The 27,233-nt window shown below is 41.2% G+C and overlaps 1 protein-coding gene across 1 annotated transcript in view; it reads right to left on the bottom strand.

Annotated features, from left to right (window-relative positions):
• The window catches only part of LOC134601267 (LIM/homeobox protein LMX-1.2-like), a 77,628-nt gene that overhangs the window by 420 nt on the left and 49,975 nt on the right, over positions 1-27,233 (bottom strand). The window contains exons 3-7 of the mRNA XM_063445738.1: positions 22,873-23,105; positions 19,115-19,272; positions 15,806-15,883; positions 14,888-15,005; positions 1,187-1,336 (exon numbers count right to left, since the gene is read on the bottom strand). Coding sequence (XP_063301808.1) covers positions 1,187-1,336; positions 14,888-15,005; positions 15,806-15,883; positions 19,115-19,272; positions 22,873-23,105 — 737 coding nt within the window. The remainder of the gene's footprint in view (positions 1-1,186; positions 1,337-14,887; positions 15,006-15,805; positions 15,884-19,114; positions 19,273-22,872; positions 23,106-27,233) is intronic.

Below are 27,233 nucleotides of genomic sequence, written 5' to 3'. Positions count from 1 at the left end.
TTCGGTTATCCTGACCTTAAATTTGAAATGCACTTTGAATTAGCTCTGAATTCTCACTTTATTGAATAAGCCTATAGCTCACTTTAAATGGCTGTCCTTGTTCTCTTATTTCATAAACGTCCTTAGTGGTACCTTCCACTCTGTCAATCAAGCATTGAAAGCGATAGTGAGTGTTCTCACATTGAAGCAGTATTGATGATCTCCTGAGGGTGGAAGGAAAGGAGTTGTGGTGAGAAGACGGTCTCACCACTGGAAAAAACAAGAGTACTCTAAGGAACACTCCTACGTTAGATATAAATACATTTATTTCTAACTTTGGAGTTTTCTGGTAATCCAGACATTCAGTAGTCATTGTTTTCAAACTTGTGTTTTTAACCCTTACTCGACATTAGGGCGTGCTATGCCACCCTACAAAAGGAGGACATTAATCTCGTTGGGGTGAAACTTTCCAAAACCCCTATAAAACTGTACATGGAGGGTACTGTTGTACTCGTGAGAAATTGCTGAACATCGTGTTTCTGAGCAGTAAAATTATATAAAGACGATGATATCATCAGTGAAAGTTACGTTTTTGTGTATAAAAAAAAAAGCAAAAACCATAAATGAACACTAACTTTGGCCAGGGTTTGTGACTAAACAGCTACAAGAAAATACTGGAAATACCATATTTTGAATAACATGGGTTGTCTACTTTTGCAAATGGTCTGCCAAGATGGAGTAATCTCATTCCTGGGCTGCCATAAGTTCTCACTGGCAACATTGGCCCAGCAAACCAATCTGGACAATTTTAATGTGTAAAAACTGAAATGAGCAAGCCCTGTATTTGCCCCTGTAACTTTCCTAAACCCCATAAAACCTGTGCATGGGGGTTCCTGTTGTACTTATAAGACGTCACTGAACACAAACATGAGTGTTTTAGAGTAGTGTAACATATAGTGACGACTATATCATCAGTGAAAGTACAGTTTTTGTGTGAAAAAAATGCAAACAACACGTATGAACACTAAATTTGGCCTGGGTATCTGACTAAGTGGCTACTATATCCCTACTTGGAATATCCTGGGTTGTCTACTTAACCCATAAATGTCAGAATTTAAATATTGTGTCTTCCTTGTTGGATCATACTTTTCGGGTTGCCAAAATAAAATATGTATGTTAAAACGGGCGATGTATTTCATTAACCCACCATATGGATGCAAGTGGTCACCAGGCATTTGAGGCGGTGTAAGGCCCTGTCTGAAGAAGTCTGTGTTAAAGGAACTTTGATCCAGTGGTAAGAGCTGCTGCGATATTCTTGAGTATGGGACCATCATCCCTTCTATGCCACTACCACCATCTGATGAAGAAACAGAAAATGTTAGACATGTAAGAACATATCAGGGCCAGCGCAACAGTTAGGTGATGTAGGCACTCGGCCGGCCAGCAGGGGGCGCCCACGGAATGTGGGCTGTCTTGGGCTGCTCTTGAGCTAAGGCTGGTTAGAATTTTTTTGACTTTGTCGGATTTCATTATTGTATTTGCCCTTGCTTCTGTCGTGTTTATTTATATTTTTTTCACTGTAGTACTTTTTGTACAGAATAAAGTTATACTTTTGACTATTCTTAGTGGTTATAGTGTGCATTCTATATTACATAGATATTTAAATACATTATTTATCACAGCGATAAATTATGTATTCAATACACAATGTATGTATTAGACAGTATGTGTGTTTATGGATGTATGTATTAGGAAGTATATGTGTATGGATGCATGTATAAGGCACTATGTGTTTGGATGTACGCATTAAGAAGTATGTGTGTATGGACGTACGCATTAAGCAGTATGTGTGTAAGGATGTAGTTATTAAGCAGTATGTGTGTATGGATGTACGCATTAAGCAGTATGTGTGTATGGACGTAAGCATGTGTGTAAGCATGTAGTTATTAAGCAGTATGTGTGTATGGATGTACGCATTAAGCAGTATGTGTGTATGGATGTACGCATTAGGCAATATGTGTGTATGAATGTAGGTATAAGCAGGGTTTGTTTGTGGATATACACATTAAGCAGTATGTGTGTATTAGGCAGCCCTAACTGGAAACCATATGGCAAAATTTAGGCCAAAATAGCTGATCTAGAAGAATTCTCAGATTCGGCTACAGTCACAGTTCGGCTATTTTTGCTTAAAGGACCACTCTAGGCACCCAGACGACTTCAGCTTAATGAAGTGGTCTGGGTGCCAGGTACCTCTAGGATTAACCCTTTTTTTTATAAACATAGCAGTTTCAGAGAAACTGCTATGTTTATAATGAGGGTTAATCCAGCCTCCAAATCCTCTAGTGGCTGTCTCACTGACAGCCGCTAGAGGCGCTTGCGTGATTCTCACTGTGAAAATCACAGTGAGAGCACGCAAGCGTCCATAGGAAAGCATTGTAAATGCTTTCCTATGCGACCGGCTGAATGCGAGCGCGGCTCCTGCCGCGCATGCGCATTCAGCCGATGACGTCGCGATCAAGATGGAGAGGAGGAGGAAAGCTCCCCGCCCGGCGCTGGAAAAAGAGGTAAGTTTAACCCCTTCCTCTCTCCAGAGCCCGGCGGGAGGGGGTCCCTGAGGGTGGGGGCACCCTCAGGGTACTCTAGTGCAAGGAAAACGAGTATGTTTTCCTGGCACTAGAGTGGTCCTTTAAACTTTGTAATTTGGTTTTCAACTCACTGCAATTCAGAGTTTTGTGAATAAATCTCTGTGAGACTGTATTTGCTTTCATGAGGGGGCGGCAAAAGGGATCTTTGCCTAAGGCTGCAGAAATCCTTGCACCGGCTCTGGAACATATTGAAACAGAAGTGGTATCAGTCAAAATATGACTGTACAGGGAAAATAGCCAGTTTTAAGAATACCTACAAAAAAATCATAATGGTATCTGTTTTCATAATTGAATACCCTAAGCTCCAGTCACATTATACTTTCTTTTCAGGTCATATATCTCATTTTTATTGTGCATGTGGTTTACTGAAGGTCAGGAATGATTAAGGCTTCAACTGGAGCCAAAACGTTGTGATTCTTCTTCTGCAACAAATCTGCCTTGCTCTTCATTCCTGACTTTATGCACAGTCCTTTCTACTACAATCTCTAGTGAGTTACATTGGTCTACAGCACCTTCCAAAAACCTAGGCTTGCAGCCTGACATTATAGAGTAATGCCTGAAGCCTCATAGGTGGTGGGTTTATTTTCAGTGTTACGTTTGACTGAAGATAATGTTAGAAAGAAGTGAGTTTATATTGTTGTGTCTGTGTGGGAAGTATAGAAGAACGACAAATGCCTTACAGACTCATGTGACCAAAATGTGTGCAACGTTAAACTATTTTTTATTAACTGTAACACCAAAGGGGTAATTTATACAGGGAGTGCAGAATTATTAGGCAAATTAGTATTTTGACCACATCATCCTCTTTATGCATGTTGTCTAGTGATGTACCGAACTGTCCGCCAGCGAACAGTTCCCGGCGAACTTAGTGTGTTCGCGTTCGCCGCGGCGGGCGGACACATGCGCAGTTCGATCCGCCCCCTATTCGTCATCATTGGACAAACTTTGACCCTGTGCCTCTCGGTCAGCAGACACATTCCAGCCAATCAACAGCACTCCCTCCCTTCCACACCCTCCAACCTCCCTCCCAGCATCCATTTTCGATTCATTCTGAAGCTGCATGCTTAGTGAGAGGAGGGAAAGTTTAGCTGCTGCTGATTAGATAGGGAAATTGATAGCTAGGCTAGGGTATTCAGTGTCCACTACAATCCTGAAGGACTCATCTGATCTCTGCTGTAAGGACAGCACCCCAAAAAGCCCTTTTTAGGGCTATAACATCAGGCTGCTTTTTTTTTTTTTTCCTGTGTAATGTAATTGCAGGTGCCTGCCTGCCTGCCAGCTTCTGTGTGAGGTTCACATTGGATACTGTGCCTACTTGCCCAGTGCCACCACTCATATCTGTTTTAACAATTGGTTAAGCTTTAGATTTAAAATAAATAATTTGTTTTCACTGTAATAGAAGAGCAGTTGCCTGCCTGCCAGCTTCTGTGTCAGGTTGGATGCCTTGCCCATTTGCACAGTCAGTGCCACCACTCATATCTGTTTTAACAATAGCTTAAGCTTTAGATTTTAAAGAAATCATTTTTTTTCACTGTAATAGAAGAGCAGTTGCCTGCCTGCCAGCTTCTGTGTCAGGTTGGATGCCTTGCCCATTTGCACAGTCAGTGCCACCACTCATATCTGTTTTAACAATAGCTTAAGCTTTAGATTTTAAATAAATAACTTTTTTTCACTGTAATAGAAGATCAGTTAGTTGTCTGCAAGCGTCTGGGTGTCAGGCCTACTTCAGCGTGCTTTGACAGTTGCCAATCATATTTGGTGTCTCTTTAGCGTGCTTTTACAAAGAAAAAAGGTTTCTAGTGTAAGCTAATAGCAGCCAGTCAGTGTCCTTCAAGCGGCTCTGTCAGGCCTTCCTTCAGCGTGTGCCCTGCACAACCCTGCCAGCGTACTTTGACAATTGCCACTCATATCTGGTGTCTCTATAGCGTGCTTTTACAAAGAAAAAAGGTTTCCAGTGTAAGCTAATAGCAGCCAGTCAGTGTCCTTCAAGCGGCTCTGTCAGGCCTTCCTTCAGCGTGTGCCCTGCACAACCCTGCCAGCGTACTTTGACAGTTGCCACTCATATCTGGTGTCTCTATAGCGTGCTTTTACAACCAAAATTTTGTTTCCACTGTAATAGAAGAGTAGTTGCCTGCCTGCCAGCTTCTGTGTGAGGTTCACAGTGGATACTGTGCCCTCTTGCCCAGTGCCACCACTCATATCTGTTTTTACAATAGCTTAAGCTTTAGATTTAAAAGAAATATTTTTTTTTCACTGTAATAGAAGAGCAGTTGCCTGCCTGCCATCTTCTGTGTCAGGCTGGATGCCTTGCCCATTTGTGTCAGTGTGTATCAGGGGCTTTGAGGACAGGTGTCAATCCATACCTGCCAAGTGACCCTATGTAGGGGGAACAGTCCCTATTCTGCTCTGTGTCAGTGTGTATCATGGTCTCTGTGGACGGGGAACAGTCTCTATTCTGCTCTGTGTCAGTGTGTATCATGGTCTCTGTGGACGGTGAACAGTCTCTATTCTGCTCTGTGTCAGTGTGTATCATGGTCTCTGTGGACAGGGAACAGTCTCTATTCTGCTCTGTGTCAGTGTGTATCAGGGGCTTTGAGGACAGGTGTCAATCCATACCTGCCAAGTGACCCTATGTAGGGGTAACAGTCCCTATTCTGCTCTGTGTCAGTGTGTATCATGGTCTCTGAGGACGGGGAACAGTCTCTATTCTGCTCTGTGTCAGTGTGTATCAGGGGCTTTGAGGACAGGTGTCAATGTTAGGTGATTTATGTCAGGGTACCTGTGGTCTCTACCTCCGAAAGAGGTAGAGACTTAGCTGTTCCTCCATCCAGACGGTCTGATGGCTCCCTTCCCCGCGGTCTATCCGGTCATGCTAGGCCGGCCGCGAGGGAGTGACTGCCTTTTACAGCATCTAGGCAGGAAGTAGTCATCAGGACACTCCCCCGGAACGACCTGTCAGTCAATTGCTGCAGGACCAATCAAGACGCCTCGGAGGCGTGGTTACTGCTCTGAACATGGTATTTAACAGAGCTTCTTTCATTAGCTCATTGCCCTGTCGTGGTTCTAGCTTGTTCTAGTCACTCAGTGCTTGTGTATTCTATTATCCCTTTTGGTTTTGACCCGGCTTGTTTACCTTACTCTGCTTATCTCTGTTACCCTTGATTCGGCTTGTCTCTCGCTTACCTGTCTTCTGTTACCCTCGACCTCGGCTTGTCTTTGACCATTCTATTCTGTACTACTTACGTTAGTCCGGCCATTCTAAGGTCCGGTATACGTATCTGGCTACTGTTTGTACTCTGCGTGTTGGATCCCTGTCCCGATCCTGACATTACGACAGGGCCAATGGATCCTGCAAGTACAAACAGTAAGCTGGCTGCTCCTGATCCTAGGTTTGAAGCCATGGATCACAGAATGGATCAGATGGCGCTTGCGCTACAGGCTCTATTAGCTTGTGCCAATAACCCACCTGAGGAGATACGTAATACCCCTGTTTCTCCTGTCGGTTCAGGTCTAGAGGTAGCCACAGTGGGTGCTTCTTCTCACATTACCCCCCCAGTACGCTATGGTGGGGCTCCTGAGAAGTGTCGTGGTTTTTTAAACCAAATTAGTATCCACTTTGAATTGCAACCTCGCTCTTATCCTACAGATAGGGCAAAAGTAGGATTTATTATCACCCTACTCATTGAGAAAGCTCTGAGATGGGCCAACCCACTATGGGAGAACGATAACCCATTAGTTTATAACTATAACGCATTTGTAGCTGCTTTTAGAAGAACATTTGACCCTCCAGGTAGAAAGGTTAATGCAGCCAGATTACTGTTGCGCCTGAGACAGGAGAACCGAACACTGGTGGATTATGCACTAGAGTTCAGGTCTCTGGCGGCAGAAATCAAGTGGAATGAGCAGGCGTATATGGATGTATTTTTGAATGGCCTATCTGATGTAATCCTTGATGAGGTTGCTACCAGAGAACTCCCTGAGAATTTAGAGGATTTAATTTCGTTCATCTCTCGTATAGATGAACGTCTAAGAGAGAGACAGAACACTCGAGAGAGGAACCAGAGACCTTCTTTTAGGTTAGCTCCCGCTTTTCCAAGTCCTGACTCCACGATATCTTTGCTTACTGAACCTATGCAGATAGGGTATACCCGCCTCTCTGAGGAGGAAAGACAGCACAGGAGAAGAGAGGGTTTGTGTATGTATTGTGGGGCCAAGGGTCATTTACTCTCGAACTGTTCTAACCGCCCAGGAAACGCTCGCACCTAAGTCTCTCTAGAGGACAGGCCTTGGGTGTTTCTTTTTTGTCCTCTACTCCTAATTATAAAGATCACAGGCTTCTGCTACCAGTTTCCTTAACTTGGGGGAAGGAAGTAGTAAGGGCTATGGCATTGATAGATTCCGGTGCTGCTGAGAATTTTATCGACCAAGCCTTTGCTAGTAAGAACAATTTCCCATCCCAGCTAACGGAGACACCTTTGGCCGTTGAGGCCATAGATGGTAGACCACTACTAGACCCTGTTATCTTTCGTGAGACCATACCCATTGATTTAAATGTTGGTATCCTACACGTGGAGAATTTATCTCTTATGCTCATTTCGTCTCCTTCCGTTCCCATAGTTCTGGGGTACCCATGGTTGAAAAAACATAACCCTATTATCGATTGGGAGTTAGGAGAGATACTCTCGTGGGGCCAGGGCTGCCAGGATCGGTGTTTGTGCAAGGTTTCTCCATTAGCTAATATTAACATACCGGAGAATCCTACTCAGTCCACAGAAAGACAAATACCAGACCTTTACCTAGACTTAAGGGCAGTGTTTGACAAGAAGAATGCCGATTCTTTGCCTCCACACAGGTCATTTGACTGTAAGATTAAGCTTCTACCCGGCACTATGCCTCCGAGGGGCCATGTATATCCTTTGTCTGTTCAGGAAAACTCGGTTCTAGAGGAGTATATTCGGGAGAATTTAGAAAAGGGATTCATCAGGAGGTCTTCTTCTCCGGCCGGGGCTGGGTTTTTTTTCATTAAGAAGAAGGATGGCACGCTGAGACCATGTATCGATTACCGAGGCTTGAACAAAATAACTGTCAGAAATGCCTATCCTATCCCACTGATTACCGAGTTATTTGATCGTCTTAAGGGCTCCAAAATCTTCACCAAGTTAGATCTCAGAGGGGCTTACAATTTGGTGAGAATCCAGCAAGGTCACGAGTGGATGACGGCATTCAATACCCGGTATGGCCATTACGAATACACTGTTATGCCATTTGGACTATGCAATGCGCCTGCAGTATTTCAAGATTTGATTAATGAGGTACTTAGGGAGTTTCAGCATGATTGTGTTATTGTTTACCTGGACGACATACTAATACACTCTAAGGAGATTGAGACTCACCATAGACAGGTCAGAAAGGTATTACACAAGCTGCTGCAACATGGTCTATATTGCAAATTGGAGAAGTGCAGTTTTGATCAGTCTCAGGTAGACTTTCTTGGATACGTGATTTCTGGGGAAGGTTTTAAAATGGATCCTGTAAAACTCCAATCTATTTTAGACTGGCCCTTGCCCAAAGGACTCAAAGCTATCCAAAGGTTTATTGGTTTTTCCAACTACTATAGGCGCTTCATTAAAGGATACTCCTCTATCATTGCGCCTATTACCAATATGACCAAACAAGGGGCTGATACTAAGTTCTGGTCTAAGGAAGCTCTTGGTGCTTTCAAGACTCTCAAGGAACTTTTTGCCTCGGCTCCCATTCTAGTCCATCCTGATACGACTCTGCCTTTCTTGCTTGAGGTCGATGCCTCTGAGACAGCAGTTGGGGCTGTTCTGTCTCAAAGGTTAGGGGTGGATAAACCGTTACACCCTTGTGGTTTCTTCTCTAAGAAATTTTCTGGGCCTGAGAGCAGATATGACATCAGGGAAAGGGAACTGTTAGCAGTCATTAAAGCCTTAAAGGAGTGGAGACATTTGTTGGAGGGGACCCTACACCCTATTACGATTTTGACGGACCACAAAAACGTCCTATATTGGGGAGGCTAAGCGCTTATACTCTAGACAAGCTCGTTGGTCCTTATTCCTGACTCACTTCAATTATGTACTGACTTACAGACCTGGTTCTAAAAACTCTAAAGCCGATGCATTATCTCGCCAATATGAACCTTCTACTGTACCTGAACCAGTTCTTTCTTCTATAGTTCCGAAATGCAATATCATTGCTAATACGAATCTCAGGATTCATTCTCCATTACTGGCCGAGATCATTAAGTTGCAACATCTAGCACCTAAACAGACTCCTGCGGGTCGTCATTTCGTTCCTCCTGCTCTTCAACTGGAACTTTTACAGTGTTTACATAATAGTAAGATGGCGGGACATCCTGGTATTCGCAAAACTTACGCGTTGATCTCTAAGGACTTCTGGTGGCCTGCTTTACGGAGGGATATTGAGGAGTTCATCGCTGCATGTGAAGTTTGTACTAAAACCAAACAACCCCATACGCTTCCATGTGGATTCCTGCACCCCTTGGAGGTTCCAGAAAAACCATGGTCCTGTTTGGCCATGGACTTTATTGTCGATCTACCTATCTCTAAAAGACAGACTGTTATCCTCACCGTGGTTGACAGGTTTACTAAGATGGCACACTTCATTCCCCTGCCTAAACTCCCGTCTTCTCCCGAATTGGCAGAGATATTCGCTAAGGAGATTTTTCGCCTACATGGGATACCCTCTCAAATTGTATCGGACAGAGGCTCCCAATTTGTTTCCCGCTTTTGGAGGTCCTTCTGCTCTCAACTTGGTATTAAATTAAACTTTTCTTCTGCCTATCATCCTCAGTCTAACGGAGCTGCTGAACGTACCAACCAGAAAATTGAACAATATTTACGATGCTTTGTTTCTGAACACCAGGATGATTGGGTCGGTTTGATTCCTTGGGCGGAGTTTGCACACAACAATCTCGTTTGCGATTCTACTCATTCAAGCCCCTTCTTCATGAATTATGGTTTTCATCCGTCTATTCTTCCTTCGGATTCTCCTTCCCAGGGGGTGCCGTCGGTTGATGTTCATGTTGCCAATATGAGGAAGTTGTGGGATCAAACTCGACAAATCCTTGTGCACAACTCTATGTTGGTTAAGAAACACGCTGATAAACGTAGAAGGGCGGCTCCGGTCTTTGTTCCAGGTGATAGGGTATGGCTGAGCACGAGGAACATCCGTTTAAAAGTGCCATCCATGAAGTTCGCTCCTCGTTATATTGGACCCTACAGGGTGCTGACCCGTATCAATCCAGTTGCGTATCGTTTAGCTCTTCCTAATACCTTACGCATCCTGAACTCGTTTCACGTTTCATTGCTGAAACCACTCATATGTAACAGATTTTCCTCCACAATAGCCCCTCCTCGCTCCGTTCAGGTGGAGGGTCAGGAGGAGTATGAGGTTAACTCTATTATTGATTCTAGAATCTCCCGGGGGAGAGTACAATATCTGGTTGATTGGAAGGGATATGGTCCTGAGGAGAGGAGTTGGGTACCTCAGGAGGATGTTCATGCTCCCCGTCTCCGCAGGGCGTATCACTCTCGCTTCCCATCTCGTCCCGGTTCATTCCGCCCGGTGGGCGTATCTGAGAGGGGGGGTACTGTCAGGGTACCTGTGGTCTCTACCTCCGAAAGAGGTAGAGACTTAGCTGTTCCTCCATCCAGACGGTCTGATGGCTCCCTTCCCCGCGGTCTATCCGGTCATGCTAGGCCGGCCGCGAGGGAGTGACTGCCTTTTACAGCATCTAGGCAGGAAGTAGTCATCAGGACACTCCCCCGGAACGACCTGTCAGTCAATTGCTGCAGGACCAATCAAGACGCCTCGGAGGCGTGGTTACTGCTCTGAACAGGGTATTTAACAGAGCTTCTTTCATTAGCTCATTGCCCTGTCGTGGTTCTAGCTTGTTCTAGTCACTCAGTGCTTGTGTATTCTATTATCCCTTTTGGTTTTGACCCGGCTTGTTTACCTTACTCTGCTTATCTCTGTTACCCTTGATTCGGCTTGTCTCTCGCTTACCTGTCTTCTGTTACCCTCGACCTCGGCTTGTCTTTGACCATTCTATTCTGTACTACTTACGTTAGTCCGGCCATTCTAAGGTCCGGTATACGTATCTGGCTACTGTTTGTACTCTGCGTGTTGGATCCCTGTCCCGATCCTGACAATTTCTGCCCTTTATGGATTAAAAGCAGACTCTGCATCAACTGTGCAATTTTCCATGGGAGTTTTGCCATGGATCCCCCTCTGGCATGCCACAGTCCAGGTGTTAGTCCCCTTGAAACAACTTTTCCATCACTTTTGTGGCCAGAAAGAGTCCCTGTTGGTTTTAAAATTCGCCTGCCCATTGAAGTCAATGGCGGTTCGCGCGGTTCGCCGGTTCGCGAACATTTGCGGAAGTTCGCGTTCGCCGTTCGCGAACCGAAAATTTCGGGTTCGCGACAACACTAATGTTGTCTTACTCCAAGCTGTATAGGCTCGAAAGCCTACTACCAATTAAGCATATTAGGTGATGTGCATCTCTGTAATGAGAAGGGGTGTGGTCTAAGGACATCAACACCCTATATCAGGTGTGCATAATTATTAGGCAACTTCCTTTCCTTTGGCAAAATGGGTCAAAAGAAGGACTTGACAGGCTCAGAAAAGTCCAAAATAGTGAGATATCTTGCAGAGGGATGCAGCACTCTTAAAATTGCAAAGCTTCTGAAGCGTGATCATCGAACAATCAAGCGTTTCATTCAAAATAGTCAACAGGGTCGCAAGAAGCGTGTGGAAACACCAAGGCGCAAAATAACTGCCCATGAACTGAGAAAAGTCAAGCGTGCAGCTGCCAAGATGCCACTTGCCACCAGTTTGGCCATATTTCAGAGCTGCAACATCACTGGAGTGCCCAAAAGCACAAGGTGTGCAATACTCAGAGACATGGCCAAGGTAAGAAAGGCTGAAAGACGACCACCACTGAACAAGACACACAAGCTGAAACGTCAAGACTGGGCCAAGAAATATCTCAAGATTGATTTTTCTAAGGTTTTATGGACTGATGAAATGAGAGTGAGTCTTGATGGGCCAGATGGATGGGCCCGTGGCTGGATTGGTAAAGGGCAGAGAGCTCCAGTCCAACTCAGACGCCAGCAAGGTGGATGTGGAGTACTGGTTTGGGCTGGTATCATCAAAGATGAGCTTGTGGGGCCTTTTCGGGTTGAGGATGGAGTCAAGCTCAACTCCCAGTCCTACTGCCAGTTTCTGGAAGACACCTTCTTCAAGCAGTGGTACAGGAAGAAGTCTGCATCCTTCAAGAAAAACATGATTTTCATGCAGGACAATGCTCCATCACACGCGTCCAAGTACTCCACAGCGTGGCTGGCAAGAAAGGGTATAAAAGAAGAAAATCTAATGACATGGCCTCCTTGTTCACCTGATCTGAACCCCATTGAGAACCTGTGGTCCATCATCAAATGTGAGATTTACAAGGAGGGAAAACGGGTACACCTCTCTGAACAGTGTCTGGGAGGCTGTGGTTGCTGCTGCACGCAATGTTGATGGTGAACAGATCAAAACACTGACAGAATCCATGGATGGCAGGCTTTTGAGTGTCCTTGCAAAGAAAGGTGGCTATATTGGTCACTGATTTGTTTTTGTTTTGTTTTTGAATGTCAGAAATGTATATTTGTGAATGTTGAGATGTTATATTGGTTTCACTGGTAAAAATAAGTAATTGAAATGGGTATATATTTGTTTTTTGTTAAGTTGCCTAATAATTATGCACAGTAATAGTCACCTGCACATACAGATATCCCCCTAAAATAGCTATAACTAAAAACAAACTAAAAACTACTTCCAAAAATATTCAGCTTTGATATTAATGAGTTTTTTGGGTTCATTGAGAACATGGTTGTTGTTCAATAATAAAATTAATCCTCAAAAATACAACTTGCCTAATAATTCTGCACTCCCTGTATCTTGATATGCACATGCGTTCTCAGATACGTGGGTAAAACCATCCGCCCCTTCTAAAGGAGAATTATGGAGCATATACACTCTGTTAGAAATTTTAGGGACACCCTAGTGGCGAGACACATAAGGAATCATCATCATGGGGACCCAGGAGGTGTCAGGTTTGCAGGGATCGAAAAGGTGACTTTGGGACGTAGAGGAGGTGATTTAGCATCCTCAAAAGAGAATGCTACTGGATATATAGGTTCAAAACTCTGGCCCCCAATGGGTTAAATGAGGGATTTACTTTTACTCCCTTTATCAAGAAATAAGATCACAAAGGATATAACTAATGCAATTTTATCTCAGTATATATATATATATACATTCTTTATAAATACTGTAAATACTTCCTTTTCTTTTCATACGATTTGTTACATCAGCGGTTTACACTTTCCGAACAGTTGACTCAGTATAAACTTATTCGATTTGAGCAATTTTTCACGATAAAATATAAGTAATTACAATTTCATACAACAAATGCAACCTTAGAGTATGTGTCTGGGTATAAGATAAATTCAGAAGTTTGAGTTTCATTGGATAACCTGAAAGGGTTAAACCAGCTTCTTTTTCAACCCCAATATGGAGGTAGCGGTGTTGTCCACCGTAATCAATTACACTTCAGACCTTTGAGAGACATATTCATTGCTATGATATAGTAAACCAGTTCAATAGGACTACTTTATACATATTGATACAAGCCCACTATATGATTGATTGGTAATTACTATATTTGATTATGCTCTAAATGGTCTTTATTCCAGATACTACTATTTTTTTAGACATAGAAATGATTTATTCTATGCTTATTAAGATCAGGGTGTCCTTCCTGTTAGTATTGGTATGATCACTCATATGCAATAACAAATACTTGTATTTTAGCACTCTCTGACTATTTACCTAATTGCATTAGCGATATGACTTGTTCTTTAGTCCTAATGCAATGGCACTCATTTGGTTAAAGAGTGCTCTCACACATAGTTAAGTGTTAACCTATTACATGACCATACGTCAATTGGGGGCGTGGTGAGTTCGGGTCCCGTTTTTGGCGCGAACATGCAAAACACGCCCCCTCTTTCTATCGATGTAATGGAGCTATAAAAGGAGCCCCTGATGTCTGAGGTTGCCTGTATAGCCTGTTTAGCAGCGCCGAAACACGTGTCAGGTAGCAGGTAGAGAGGTTAGATAGGTGTCTGTGTTCCAGCCGGTCCAGTTCTATTAGCTAGTTAGTTAGTATTCGTTTGCTCAGACGATCTGGAGTGCGTTTTGCTAGGCTGCGGGTTGTGGGTTACCAGGGGTATTTTTCATTTGATTGGGGGAGACTCTAATTTTATTTCTATCTTCCCACCTCGTGCCCACACCCCATTAAATTGAGGTTTTGTTATCACAGCAGCAGAGGTATAATCTACATTGTATCATTATACCTCTGATTCCTGACTAGCTGAGCAATCTAGTAACTTAGTAACAGACTTTCATGCTTTTTGCAAGCGTATGCTATTTCTCTCCCTGATTTGTAGCATTATCTTGCTACTTCCTACCCCATTTGATTCTTTAAGTAACTGTTAGGTGTTTTTGTTGGGAGGACCAATAGCCACTTATTATTATTATTTTTACAAGTAACTATTACTATGCAGTAACGGATCAAGCACTGTAGTGTGATTTTCTTTCTTTTCGTTTAAGATTTCATTAATCTTCCTTAAGTGATACCTTAAGGTTATATATCCCACTCAGGAACTACTATTTCACCTATCTATACCTATTTTAATTATTTTTGTTATCCTTATTTTCTCATTACGTATATGAGTATTTTATTACAGTTACTATTAAAAGCTATGTTTTATTTCTATATATATATATGGTAATCTACTAGGGGGCGCCCTACTTTTTCTGACCTACCAGGTCTGTTTCTTCATGTGTGGGAAGTATACCTTGGTTTTGTTGCCCTCAAGATGTCCTCACTACGAGTGCCTTTTTATTTACATATGTACATATCCCTAGCTGTTAGTCAAACATAATATTATATAGTACACAGAAAACATCCCAAGTTGCTGAATTATAGAAGACTAGTAGCTTGGGTCTGGTGTGTTTCCTCCAAGTCAAATACCTGAATCATGACCCAAGTTGAATTATTGGAGTCTTGAATTTGAATATGTCACTGTTAACGAGTGCCATCAAGCTGTAGTTCAGTTCATAAATAGTTTTTGAAAGGCCTTTTAGTATAAGTTCACACAGTAATCTATTACCTTCACTGTCATCATTGCTCTGTCTGCTGTTGCCCCGGTTTCCACGGCCAGAGCCCAGTCGTTGTGTTCCTAGTTGTTCATGGTCCTGCTGTTGTTGCCTTCTAGCTATCTTCTTCATCTGTACAAATAATACTGTCATGAGCAATTCTGTTAAAAATGTTCCTTAATTTTATAACAGTACAATAAAATTATTGGAGGTTGGTTGGGATGGGGTAGGAACCCCCAGTATAACCTCCAACAGTTTAATTTTGGCAGGATAACTCTGATTGCCCTGGATTTGATTATTGGTATCCTACGTCCACACCCTTGAGTGTGCATGTGTGTGTGGGGGGAGGGGGGAGAGGGGTTAGGGGCGGACCGATAAGGCTATTCAGCCTGGTGGGCATGCAAAACAAACTGATAATTCCCATGTTTTGAGGAGGTGGGACCAGCCTCTGCATCATCACCAATTATGAGAACATAGCCTGACCCATTTCTCTTCCACGTTCATACCATTCCCAGTTTTGGGAAGTATGGTTTAATATTTGTACCAGTGCTCAGTGTGTGATATCCTTAAAATATGGCTAGTTGGTATTATTCACTTCATAAAAAATTTAATATATAATGATACATAAGAGCACAAAATTGTTACATGTTTTCTGATTACATTATGTCGATATTGCCAGGCAGCGAAATACAAAGTCCTAGAAGTGATTTCATCAGATCCAATAATTTTTTTTCCCAGATTTCCCAATCCACTTAAAATGTCTCCAGTACATCTTTTTTTTTTTTTTTTTTTTACAATCCAATGTCATGCTCAGTTACAGCCTCTCATAGTGAAGTACAATGTTTTGCCTAGCTCAGATCTTTACCAATTCATTGTATGCTCCTCAAGTATCACAATTACAAAGATGCTATATAAAGGATATGTTTCAGTACCTTGGCTCTTTGGTTCTGGAACCAAACTTGAACCACTCGCACAGTCAGACCAGTCTCTGCTGCCAAAGTCTCCCTCACCTGCCAAAAAATTAAATAACATTTTAAGATTATGGTAAAGGCAAAATGAGAGTAACTCTCCTGAGCCAATATAAAAATATCAAAATGTATGCTGACCAGAAAAAAATTCTTATTGAAGACTGGGGATTTTATAATTATATACAAGTGACGATAAAACTATAGAAGCACATGCTAAAAATTAATCGTTTGTAGCCATAAAGTGACTAGAAATCGCACTTTCTTGCATTTTCATTAAGTCACATTAATGTGGCAGATACTGTCCAAATCCAGGCCTGGAACATTTTGGTGTCTCTCTCTAATGGAAGCTTAAAAATCCAAAATCTTGATATAGTCTGTAACGGATTCAAGAAGTGTCTTATCCCTAAGTAGACCCAGTAGGGATTTTAACAAAACTGCAACATTACAGTATGACTTAGAAGATGCTGTATTTAGAAAAATTACAATTTGATTGGCTAGGCGACTCATTCACTGACTAGCTAACCTTCATTTAGCTCACACGTGTGTCCTTAACTTCCAGAGTGTTTTGCTGACTTTGCTATGGTAAATTGTAGATAGACCCAAGTAAGCATTTGCTAGCACTAAAATTATAAAAGTGATCTCTGACGTGCAATTTAAACATTTGCATAACATGTTCTATGGGAAATCAAAACAAAATATTGTCAAGCCAGGCTTTAGGGATATCTTAACGGACACATGAACTCACTGGTGCAAATTTTGACACTGATATCATAGAATTGTTGAAAACGTAAATTTGATGTTATTGTTCCTTTCTCTAATCTAGAGCTAACATTTTTTGGATTTTATTCTATTGAATGCCATCTGTGAAAAAAATAAATAAATAAATATATATATATATATATATATATATATATATATATATATATATCTTTATTTATTTTCCTGACTTAAGAGGTGTTAGTAGTAGTGTCTATTTCCAATCATAATTGCTTTTTTTCACACCCAAGAAACTATTTTATACATTTTGCAATCCTGTTGTCTGTGTTTTTCTCAACATACCTGTCTAATTGTTGTATCAACAAATTATCATGCATAAAATAAATAAGAAAACATTATGTTCCAAGTGTACAATGCCACTTTTGGGGTGCTGGTCTGTGTAAAACTGGGTCCCGGGTAATTGTCCTCGGTTGGGATATCTACTGGGCAGATTTATCTTCATGTAATTTGATTAAGAAAACTCCAAAACACTTCTCATAGAATATTCTTAGACTTCTGAAATAATTTGTTTCAGCCACTTCATCTGAATCAAATTCCTATTAATTCATGCACAAACAATTGATTAAGCTTGGATTTAACTGTGGAGTTATTTATTGAATATGACGTCACAGGTAAATCCTGGATGAATGTATTACTCATAATACTCCTACATTTGTGCTGAGAGGAAAATTAATTCAAGTTAGCAAGTAACTGATATTTAAAAGAACATGTTGGTTATATTCCATAACCATCTCACAGACAACTATTGCAAAGTCAAACAATATTAAGCATCTTCTGGTTTTGCGCAGTGCAGGTACTTCAGAAGCAGGGATAGAAGGAATTTAATAGCAGGAATGCTTAGTTGTAATTCTTCGACCATGATGCCTAGAATGGGTCTGAGTGGGGCTTTAAACAATGTCATTAGAAGTGAGAGTTGATGAAGATGACTCACATGAGTGTCCCAAGTAAATGCTGCCATTGAAGCTCCATATCGGCAGACAACTGGGTCAGGCTATCAATGATTTTTGTGACCACGTGGTCTACCATGAGCACCAAGCCATCCAGGCTGTTGCAAGTCTGCTGGTGCGTCATAGTTGCCCCTATATAAGATCTTTAAAATACAGACCTGGACATTTGCTAACCTTCTGTAGTTATGCACCAAATGGTGTTGATGGCAAAGTCTAGTTTTCTTTGGTTGGAGGAGGCGAGAACTGCCTAGTTGTAACCTTTCAGAGTGCTTAGCAACCATGCTAGAATTTCTCTTCCATGGTCAACTTCTCAATGTATGTGAACTTTTGCATCCTCTTTTAATCTGAGAACTGGCTAGTACTGACTTGAATACCTGGCATCTGTTAAGGTGTCCACTTGTGTGCCTATTCCCTATATTACATGATCCACCCATTAGTCAAACAGGCAGATTATGTTTCCAAATATTTTACTTCTACAAATAACCGTTACTGCCTGGAGTATGCCTCCCACCAATGTCAGACACCAATGCAGATCAGGACATTTCTTACTTGTGGAACTCTAGCTCTAACGCTAATAAAAAATAATAATGTTATATGAAAGATACATAAGAGCGAGAATCCATAGTTTCTAATGAAACAACAACAAAAAATTATTATAATTGGGAACACAAGATAGATAATCACCTTCCACCCAAATGCACATCGGGTAGGGGCAATTTGTCAAGCCTCTAACTTTTTAACCAATTTAATAATCAATTAAATGTTTTTTTGTTTTACATATATGTGTCTCACAGTCCCTACACGTGTTTTCTAAACTCTCTCATCTTTTGCACCAAAGAACCAAGCAAATCATTACACTGCTCCCCGCTGTCATAATGAAATGGTGCCTTTGGTCTTTGGCATGCATGTTTTGTCAGGGTAATCCATTTAACCCCTTAAGGACACATGACATGTGTGACATGTCATGTTTCCCTTTTATTCCAAAAGTTTGATCCTTAAGGGGTTAAACTTACTGCCATTTTTTGTTTAACGTGACCTTGCACCTGGTTAAGTATGGTGAAAATTGCAACACCATGTAGTAAATATAAAATTAAGTTATGGTTTTCAGGGATTCCCTTTGCTAAATACAATTTTCTTGGAAAGTTGTGGAGTAAGAATGGCTTTGGCATCAGAAAAACACCCCATATGTGCCAATCAAAAGTTTTATAAGGTTAGCATGGATGGTATGTAGTTAGGCCTTCTTGGGCTCACCAATGCTTTGGACAAATTTCCCAAACACAACCCCCTAACACAGGAATATTTACTGAAGGCTTGTGTGACTGGTTTTCAAAACCAATTGGAAAAGAAAAGGAAAGCAATTACAGTTCACTATACAACTGATATTAACTATTTCGTAATTTTCAGAAAATGCATTAACGATTCCAGACAAAAACCTATCAAGATTTTCAGTTGGCAAAATGGTAACAAAATTAATGTTTCACAAGAGACTCACAAAAAAGTGTACACATTTCTCAAAAAAAAATTGTTGCTCAGGACACAAGAGAACTACCTTTCTGCAAGGCTTGGATGACACTTCAAATGATGCTTTGAAGGCTCTGCGTTGTTGTGTAGTTAAAATGGTCCTTGGTCTCTTTGATCTCTTGAGGTCTCTTCCATCTTCACTTTCTTTGCCATGCACAAGACTTCCATCTTCATCTTCACTTTTAACTGAAATAAATTGAATATTAAACCATTTAACTGGCATTCTGATCATTTCCATATTTGATGGGGTTTTTTGTACTATTTTTATGGCTGATGTAATTTTCTATTACGTTTTGGTGTCTCCATAATGGACAATGTTATCAGGTACTGATGTGTCACTTTCCTGGTATTCACTAAGGTCTGGGTACTTTAAATCTGGATTAGCAAAAAATAGTCTGGCACCATCCAAAAACTACAAAATGTGGACATTTTTTCTCAAAATGTCTGAATTTTGTAATACACTCACCGAATTAGATGGAATGTAAACCAGAAGTCTGAAATCCAGCAGTAAAAGATTAAAATAAGTAACGGCATACTCATATGCACTGGACAGATTCTTAGAATTGGATACTCTTGAACCAAATTTACGGAAGGCCATTTGCCAGTTCTAATACAAATTATTGTTACAAAAGGCTGGCATTAGCTCTTTTAAAAGCTAACTCTATTGATGGATCCAATATCCTGAATAATTACAATATATTTATTTAGGTTTTTACCTTATATTATTGAATTATTCATATTATATATCAAATTCATATTGTTCTATTAGTTATAAATTTAAACAAATTCCATCTTGTACTGTTTGTCATCTTCTTTTTGTCATTTTTTTTAAATAGATGGCAGTTTCAGAGTCAAATTAAATAGAATTTGTATTTACCAAAAATATACCTTTTTTACAGATGCTATAGAAAAAGCAAAGTCAGCTTAGCCAGCCAACACGCCTGTTCTGCTTGCCGCTGATACTGTCTTGGTGCCCAACATCTTGCCTGTTCTACATGATGCCAAACATCTTGCTTGGTCTACATCAGGGGTGTCAAACTCAAATTCATCAGGGGCCGCATCAGCAGTTTGGTCACCCTCAAAGGGCCGGTTGTATCTGTAGGACTATGTGTCCACTCTTTATTATCATAAATTATTACACGCACACACACTGACAGAGACATACACACACACACTGACAGACAGACAGACACACACAGACTGACAGACATACACACACACACTGACAGACATACACACACACACTGACAGACATACACACACACACTGACAGACATACACACACACACACTGACAGACATATACACACACACACTGACAGATGCATACACACACACACTGACAGATGCATACATATACACACACACTGACAGAGACATACACACACACTGACAGAGACATACACACACACACTGACAGACAGACATATACACACACACACTGACAGAGACATACACACATACTGACAGACAGACACACACACACTGACAGACATACACACACTGACAGACACACACACACACACTGACAGAAAGACACACACACACTGACAGACAGACATACACACTGACAGACAGACATACACACAGACAGACATATACACACACTGACAGACATATACACACACAGACAGACAGACATACACACACACACTGACAGACATACACACACACACTGACAGACATATACACACACACACTGACAGATGCATACACACACACACTGACAGATGCATACATATACACACACACTGACAGAGACATACACACACACTGACAGAGACATACACACACACACTGACAGACAGACATATACACACACACACTGACAGAGACATACACACACTGACAGACACACACACACACACTGACAGAAAGACACACACACACTGACAGACAGACATACACACTGACAGACAGACATACACACTGACAGACAGACATGTACACACACAGACAGACATACACACACACACAGACAGACAAGTTCAGGAGGGTGGCTTACCTGGGATCCAGAGTGCTGCCTGAGGTAGTTGGGAGTTGGAGGAGCTGGTCCTGCCCAGCCCCCTTCCTCTCTGCCCTCTGCTGTCTTCTTGGGAGGACTTCCTCCCAGGCTGACGTGAGGGGGCCGGCGGTAGCTCCGCCCCTGCTGGGCGCCAGCCGCGCTGTGTGCTACAGAGGGAGCAGGGATATGACGTGTTCATATCCCCGCCCCCTCCACACAGTCCGCGGCACTGCAGCTTGGCGCTCGGCCACGCTACAAGAAGTGACCGGCAGGAGAGGGGAGCTGTGCGCTTCCCTCCTGCCGGTCACCCGGACATTTGCGCCCCCGGGCCGGTGCACCCTAAGGCGGCCGCCTGAGCCGCCTTATGGATGCGCCGGCCCTGGGTGAAGGCTGGCGGCCGGCGGCTGCTACACGGGCCACATGACGAGGTCTGGCGGGCTGGATTCGGGCAGCAGGCCTTGTGTTTGACACCTGTGGTCTACATGATGCCAGACATATTGCATGTTCTATGCAATACAATGCATTTAAATGTTCTCTATCATTCACAAAAAAACAGAGTCCCATTTTGATATCCTGATAAGTAGAGGCCTCCAAACTGCCCTGCTTTTGGTTGGACAGTCCCTATTTTGGGGAACTGTCCCACAATTCCAGCTTGATTTCCGTGTGTTCTGCATCCAGGAACTACAGGGAACTGTCCCTAGTCACCACACTGCGAGCATTTCATTAGACGCGCTTGCTCTGTGTAGAGGGCACTAGGACCGTGCCTAAGGGGCTAAGAGTTATGTAAGTGTGTCTATACATTATTCTCAAAAGTGTACATATTAGCATATATTAGATAGTTATTAGACCATGTTCACATCACGATGCAGTTGTGCCTTACCTGTTATCCTTTGAAGCTTATCCCAAAAGCAACAAATCCTGAGACATTTTACAGATAATGGCCTTCATTTAAATGATAAATATTTTTGGATACGTTTTGCAAATGATTTAATATTTTGATATATTTTTAAAGTATATACAAAATATTTTTGATATGTGAATATTTTGAAAAACAAACTCTATTTGAAAGTTTATCCAAGGATATTAAAGGAACACCTTAATGTTAGGAATACAAAGATGTATTCCTAATACTAAAGTGTCCCTCTGCCTGCTTGCCCACCTGCCCCAGTTTCCTCCCGTACATGAAAGGATTAAAAAAAATGTTTTTACACTTACCTGATTTCAATGACAATGTCTTCTTGCTGCTGGGTCGGGTTCCTCCTTTGCTTATGTCAGTCAATGGGGGAAAAATGCAAAGGGTGAGGATGTCTAGAATCGTTTCACCGAGTCAAACTCCATGAAACTACAGGAAGCACCTCTAATGGCTGTCTGATGAACAGCCAAAAGAAGCAGCCTTAACCATTGCAGGCTTAAGACTTACATTGCAGGGTTAAGGGGGACAGGGACACTGCACCCACACCACTTCAGTGAGATGAAGTCGTCTGGGTGCCTATAATGTCCCTTTAACCCCTTAAGGACACGTGTGACATGTCATGATTCCCTTTTAGTTTGGTCCTTAAGGGGTTAAATTATTTGAAATGCTTAACCAAAAATATTAATTTGAGGTCTGTGATGGTTTAAGCTGAAGACCTCATGGGCACTTACACCCAGCAGTAAAAGCAGAATTTGGGAAATATTTAAATAACTGCTAGTTCAGTAGTTGCATAGGGCTGAACAAAGACTTGCGACCATCACAATGTGTAGCTAGAATGAGTAATGGATTTTCAATTGAACTCAACTGACCTGATCCAGCTGGTGTCAAGCTAAATGTGCTGAGCATTTCTTTCTCTCTCTCATAGTCACTTCGACACAATAGCTGTCCCTCTTTAAGGACAAACTCATCTCCTCGCTCCAGCCTCCTCTCACACTCACAGCAGTAGAAGCACGACACATGGTACACATGGTTGAGGACACGCATTATGAGCTCAGAGGGCATCACTGTTTTTAGGCAACTGTTACACTTAGTAGCAAAAAGTCTGCCAGAAAACACAAACATCAAAAGATTTAGACTTATTGATCTTTGCAAATATGAAGTAACAATGTCAAACAATGAAAAACTGTATTTCAGAGGCATAACTAGATAAGTCGACATATGGAGTAGGTTTGTCCACTGCTACCCCCTGAAAATGTAAACTTTAGCATCTCATTTTAGTAAATAACCCCGTTAAAGTGAATTTCAAATTTAAGGCCAGAGTAGCCAAACTGAAAGCATAACTGACTTAGAGAATTGTTCTTGTTCAACAATTTTGACCTTAAATGAGAAATTCCCTTGAATTCTCACTTTAGTGAATATCCCTGTAAGGCTAATACAACAAGCACCGTAGCTACTATGGCTTTTTGTAGTGGTTAGGGGTCAGGGAGACTCTGGGTGCAGTCGTTCTGTTTGGGATAATAATAGTAGCACATTTTACTTCATTATTTTTCTAACAAAATTGCCCAGAATTACTGAATCCTTTCTGCCAAAACAAAACTGCCTTTATTCCTTTTCAATATATATTATCTGTGCTGTGTTGCTTTTTGTGTGCGTGTGTGTGAGTGTCATTGGTGATGGATCATGAATATAGTGTGTGCGAAAGCAGATGCATTTTTGAGTATGGCAAGTGTGTTTGATTCTAAATGCATTTTTGTCCTTCCTGAACTCTACATCTCTCCCCCTCCCCCTCCCCCCCCACCACCACCCAAACTGTATATCTACCGCAGTCCCCAATCCTGTACATTAATCCTGCTTGTTTTCCTTCTTGTAGCTCTCTCACACTTCTGTATCTCCACTCTTGTTTTTCTCTCCCTCTTCCCCCTACTGCCCTCAATCCACCATCTCCCCTACTCCTGTCTCCCTTCCAGGATGGGAGCACTCTGAAAGCATTTTCTTACTCAGTGGTCCATGGAACATCAGTCTATTGTCTGTGTACTTTTATTGCATGCCAATCTGGAATAACACAACATACATTAATACATTAGCCCCCTGAATCAATGGGGAAAAAAAAAAATATCCGCATGTGGCAATCTGCAGAAGAAGATGGAAGACTCCTCCAGAATGACAGAAATTCCTGTTGGAGGATATCATCAATAAACAAAACAATTACAAAGCCTTACTATAATTATTGTTCATATAGCAATAGCAATTATTCTGCCAATTTTACTAAACATCAGAAATTTTGCAAATTAAAGAGAACATAATTGTTTGGTTCACTGAACAGGTATAAAAGACTTTGCATGCTTAAGGACACACTATAGCGTAGTGTAGTGGTTCTGGTGCCCCTGCAGCCTTAGTACTGTAAACACTGCCTTTTCAGAGAACATGCAGTGTTTATAATGCTAGCTCCTTACACCTCTAGTAGCAGTCACTCAGACAGCCACTAGAGGTGCTTCAGCTGGTGACAGAGCCACATGTAGTCATGCAGGAATATCCATAATACAAGTCAACACAACTACATAACCTGCACTTCAGCAAGTTACAATAAACAGTTATCTAGAAGGATATTACCATGTAGCTGTTTACACAATAGGACATTTTATTCTGGATATAATTCAGACATTTTTTTTCTAGTTCAAATGTACTATAAATTCCTCATTTACTCTGTATATCCATTGAACCTCTCCTTATAACTCTTCCTGTTGATCCATGTAACATTTCAATAGAACTGCTCTTATTATTCTATATAACCTCTTCCTATAACTCTACCTATAATCCCGTATAGTAAATAGTAGAGAACCAAAGGTGTCACTTAAATAAAAAGTGACCACAAGGTTACATTTCCAATCCACTCCAATAAGATCTTAAAGGAGAAAATAATAATAAATAACAAAAGAACTTTAATAGCAACTCTAAAAAGTACTAGGACAAATTAAACAGTGTAGCCTGATAAGAGGGGGAACAGCCCTCAGTGAGATGCTCAATAATAGATAGTTAATAATAAAGCATACCACGCTAGTTCCAAACGGGTATGGATTGGCAGTACGGGACCTAACTAAAGAGATAGCAATCTCCCCCTTTATGTGTTTAAGCTCTCATGGAAGTATATGCAGCACTGGTTACGACAGAGCCCAGTGTGATCTTCCAGAAGCAAAGACTAAAACATAAAAGGAATAGTGAGAGATATGCTAAATGGTGAGAACAAAGCACACAGGGAAAAAAATATATAAAAAGAAGGGTATATACAGAGAGATGAGTAATAGGGATATAACCAATTAAATCCACCTCTTTCGGGTTACCAGAGGTCTGTGGTAAGGGTATCCCTAGTCTCATGTAACACCTTCATAGATATTCTATGCTTAAATTCAGTTTAGGGAATAAAAAAATAAAAATTCCCTTAAATTCTCAAATAGCTGTCTAAATACCAAGTGATATGCTCAATAGCTAATGATTGGTAATTGAGCATGCCACATTAACTCCACATGATACAAATGTAACAATATGAGAACTAACAGAGAAAGTAGCAATCTCCACCTTTGTGTTTATAAGCCCTCATGGAAATCTATATAACACTGGCTACAACACAGCCTAGTGTAATCATCCAGAGGCAAAAGTCAAAACACAAGTTCTCAATCGCTATCTAAGTACAAAATTTTTTTTTTCAAAATTAAAATAAATAAAGTGAAAAAAGTGCGTGCATAGTTATAAGGTGCTCCATAACGGAGAGACCCGTGACAAAAACCCTTATAATTCCATATATCCTCTCCCTATAATTCCTTATGTAGCTCTATGCATATTATATTACAAATGGTAACATAGTTGCTGTCAGTTAATTTATAAAAACAAAAAACTCACATGCTTCATCAAGTCCAAACTATCTTACCTATGTTCGATGATTCAGAAGAAAACAAAACAAGAGCCTAACATCAAACACAAAATAAATAAACAAAGCTGCCAAAGTTGGGACAAAAAAAAACTACACAGCCAATATTTAATCTATAACCACTATTTGTCTTCCATGCCTAGCCTATCACTCTTTGTCTTCCCAATCGTTTGGCAGAAAACAGGTTAAGAAATTCTAAGGTGTTTTTTTTTCCCCCCTACATGCCTCCAGTGCATATCTGTGCTTCCTATCTCTAATTAGAAAGCACAAGCAGCTCTCAGCTAATAAGCATCGTGTCAGCCTGCATTATGCCACAAGGCCCTCTCTATCGGTTGTAGCGTCTCCCGAATATCCCCCTTTTTTTTTAATATAGCTGGAATCCACTTAAGGCAAGGTAATAATGTCTGGATTACCAAAGCTAGCAGATAATAAATCTCTGCTGTGTAACCCTGTATCAACAGGAGGATGAAATGAAATTATTGCAGGATTAAACACTAACAGGGATCTGACAGCAATATATTTTCTGTATGTCTACCATGTGCAAGTCTGTCTATTTATTTTTCTATTGAAAAACTTATTGCAAAAAATACAACAAAAAAACGCATGTGTGAAGACAAATAGAATAAGATAGAAGGTGTATTTCTGTACATTGATCTATCTACTTTATCTTCTTTCTTTCACTTTTGTCATAGTGTATATTTGCTATTCTCTCTAGCTATATATTTATTTTTTTCTTAAGTCTACCTGTCTTTATCTATTTCTGCATACAATCAGCAGTCATTTTGTAAGGTAGGATTAATAAACTGGTAGCCTAGAGCCATAAAGGAATGTATTTGGTCATTTGGTCATTTTCTGTAGCATTCGTGCAATACTCAGTTGGTATTAAAAGGCATATCCCTGCCCGTTACATTGACGGATGGACAGATCAAGATTTGACAGATCGGATCAGTTTTCAAGTTTTCCATTTTGGTGATCTAATGCCAGTCTGTGACGGAGCTCCTGTACTCCAAATAAGTACATACAGATTACTGTGACAACTCAATAAAAATACAAACAGTCAGATCACATTAGACAACATACAGGAACTTATAGTAACATAATGACATATTTATAAAGGGGTGTGAAGAATTAGCACAAAAATATCTCTCCTGCGTGCAGAAATAGCAATATGCAAATCTACCTGAATATGCAAATTAGCAACCCTTGCTATTCAGGTAGTGCATACAGCGGTTGCTAGATCCTTGCAACCAACAGGTGGCGCTGTACAGGCTCCACACCCAAATCTACTTAGTTGATTGCAAGCATTAG

This window comes from Pelobates fuscus, chromosome 3, assembly GCF_036172605.1.
Source record: "Pelobates fuscus isolate aPelFus1 chromosome 3, aPelFus1.pri, whole genome shotgun sequence".
NCBI classification, from domain to species: Eukaryota; Metazoa; Chordata; class Amphibia; order Anura; family Pelobatidae; genus Pelobates; species Pelobates fuscus.
This window is presented reverse-complemented; position numbering and strand designations above follow the sequence as displayed.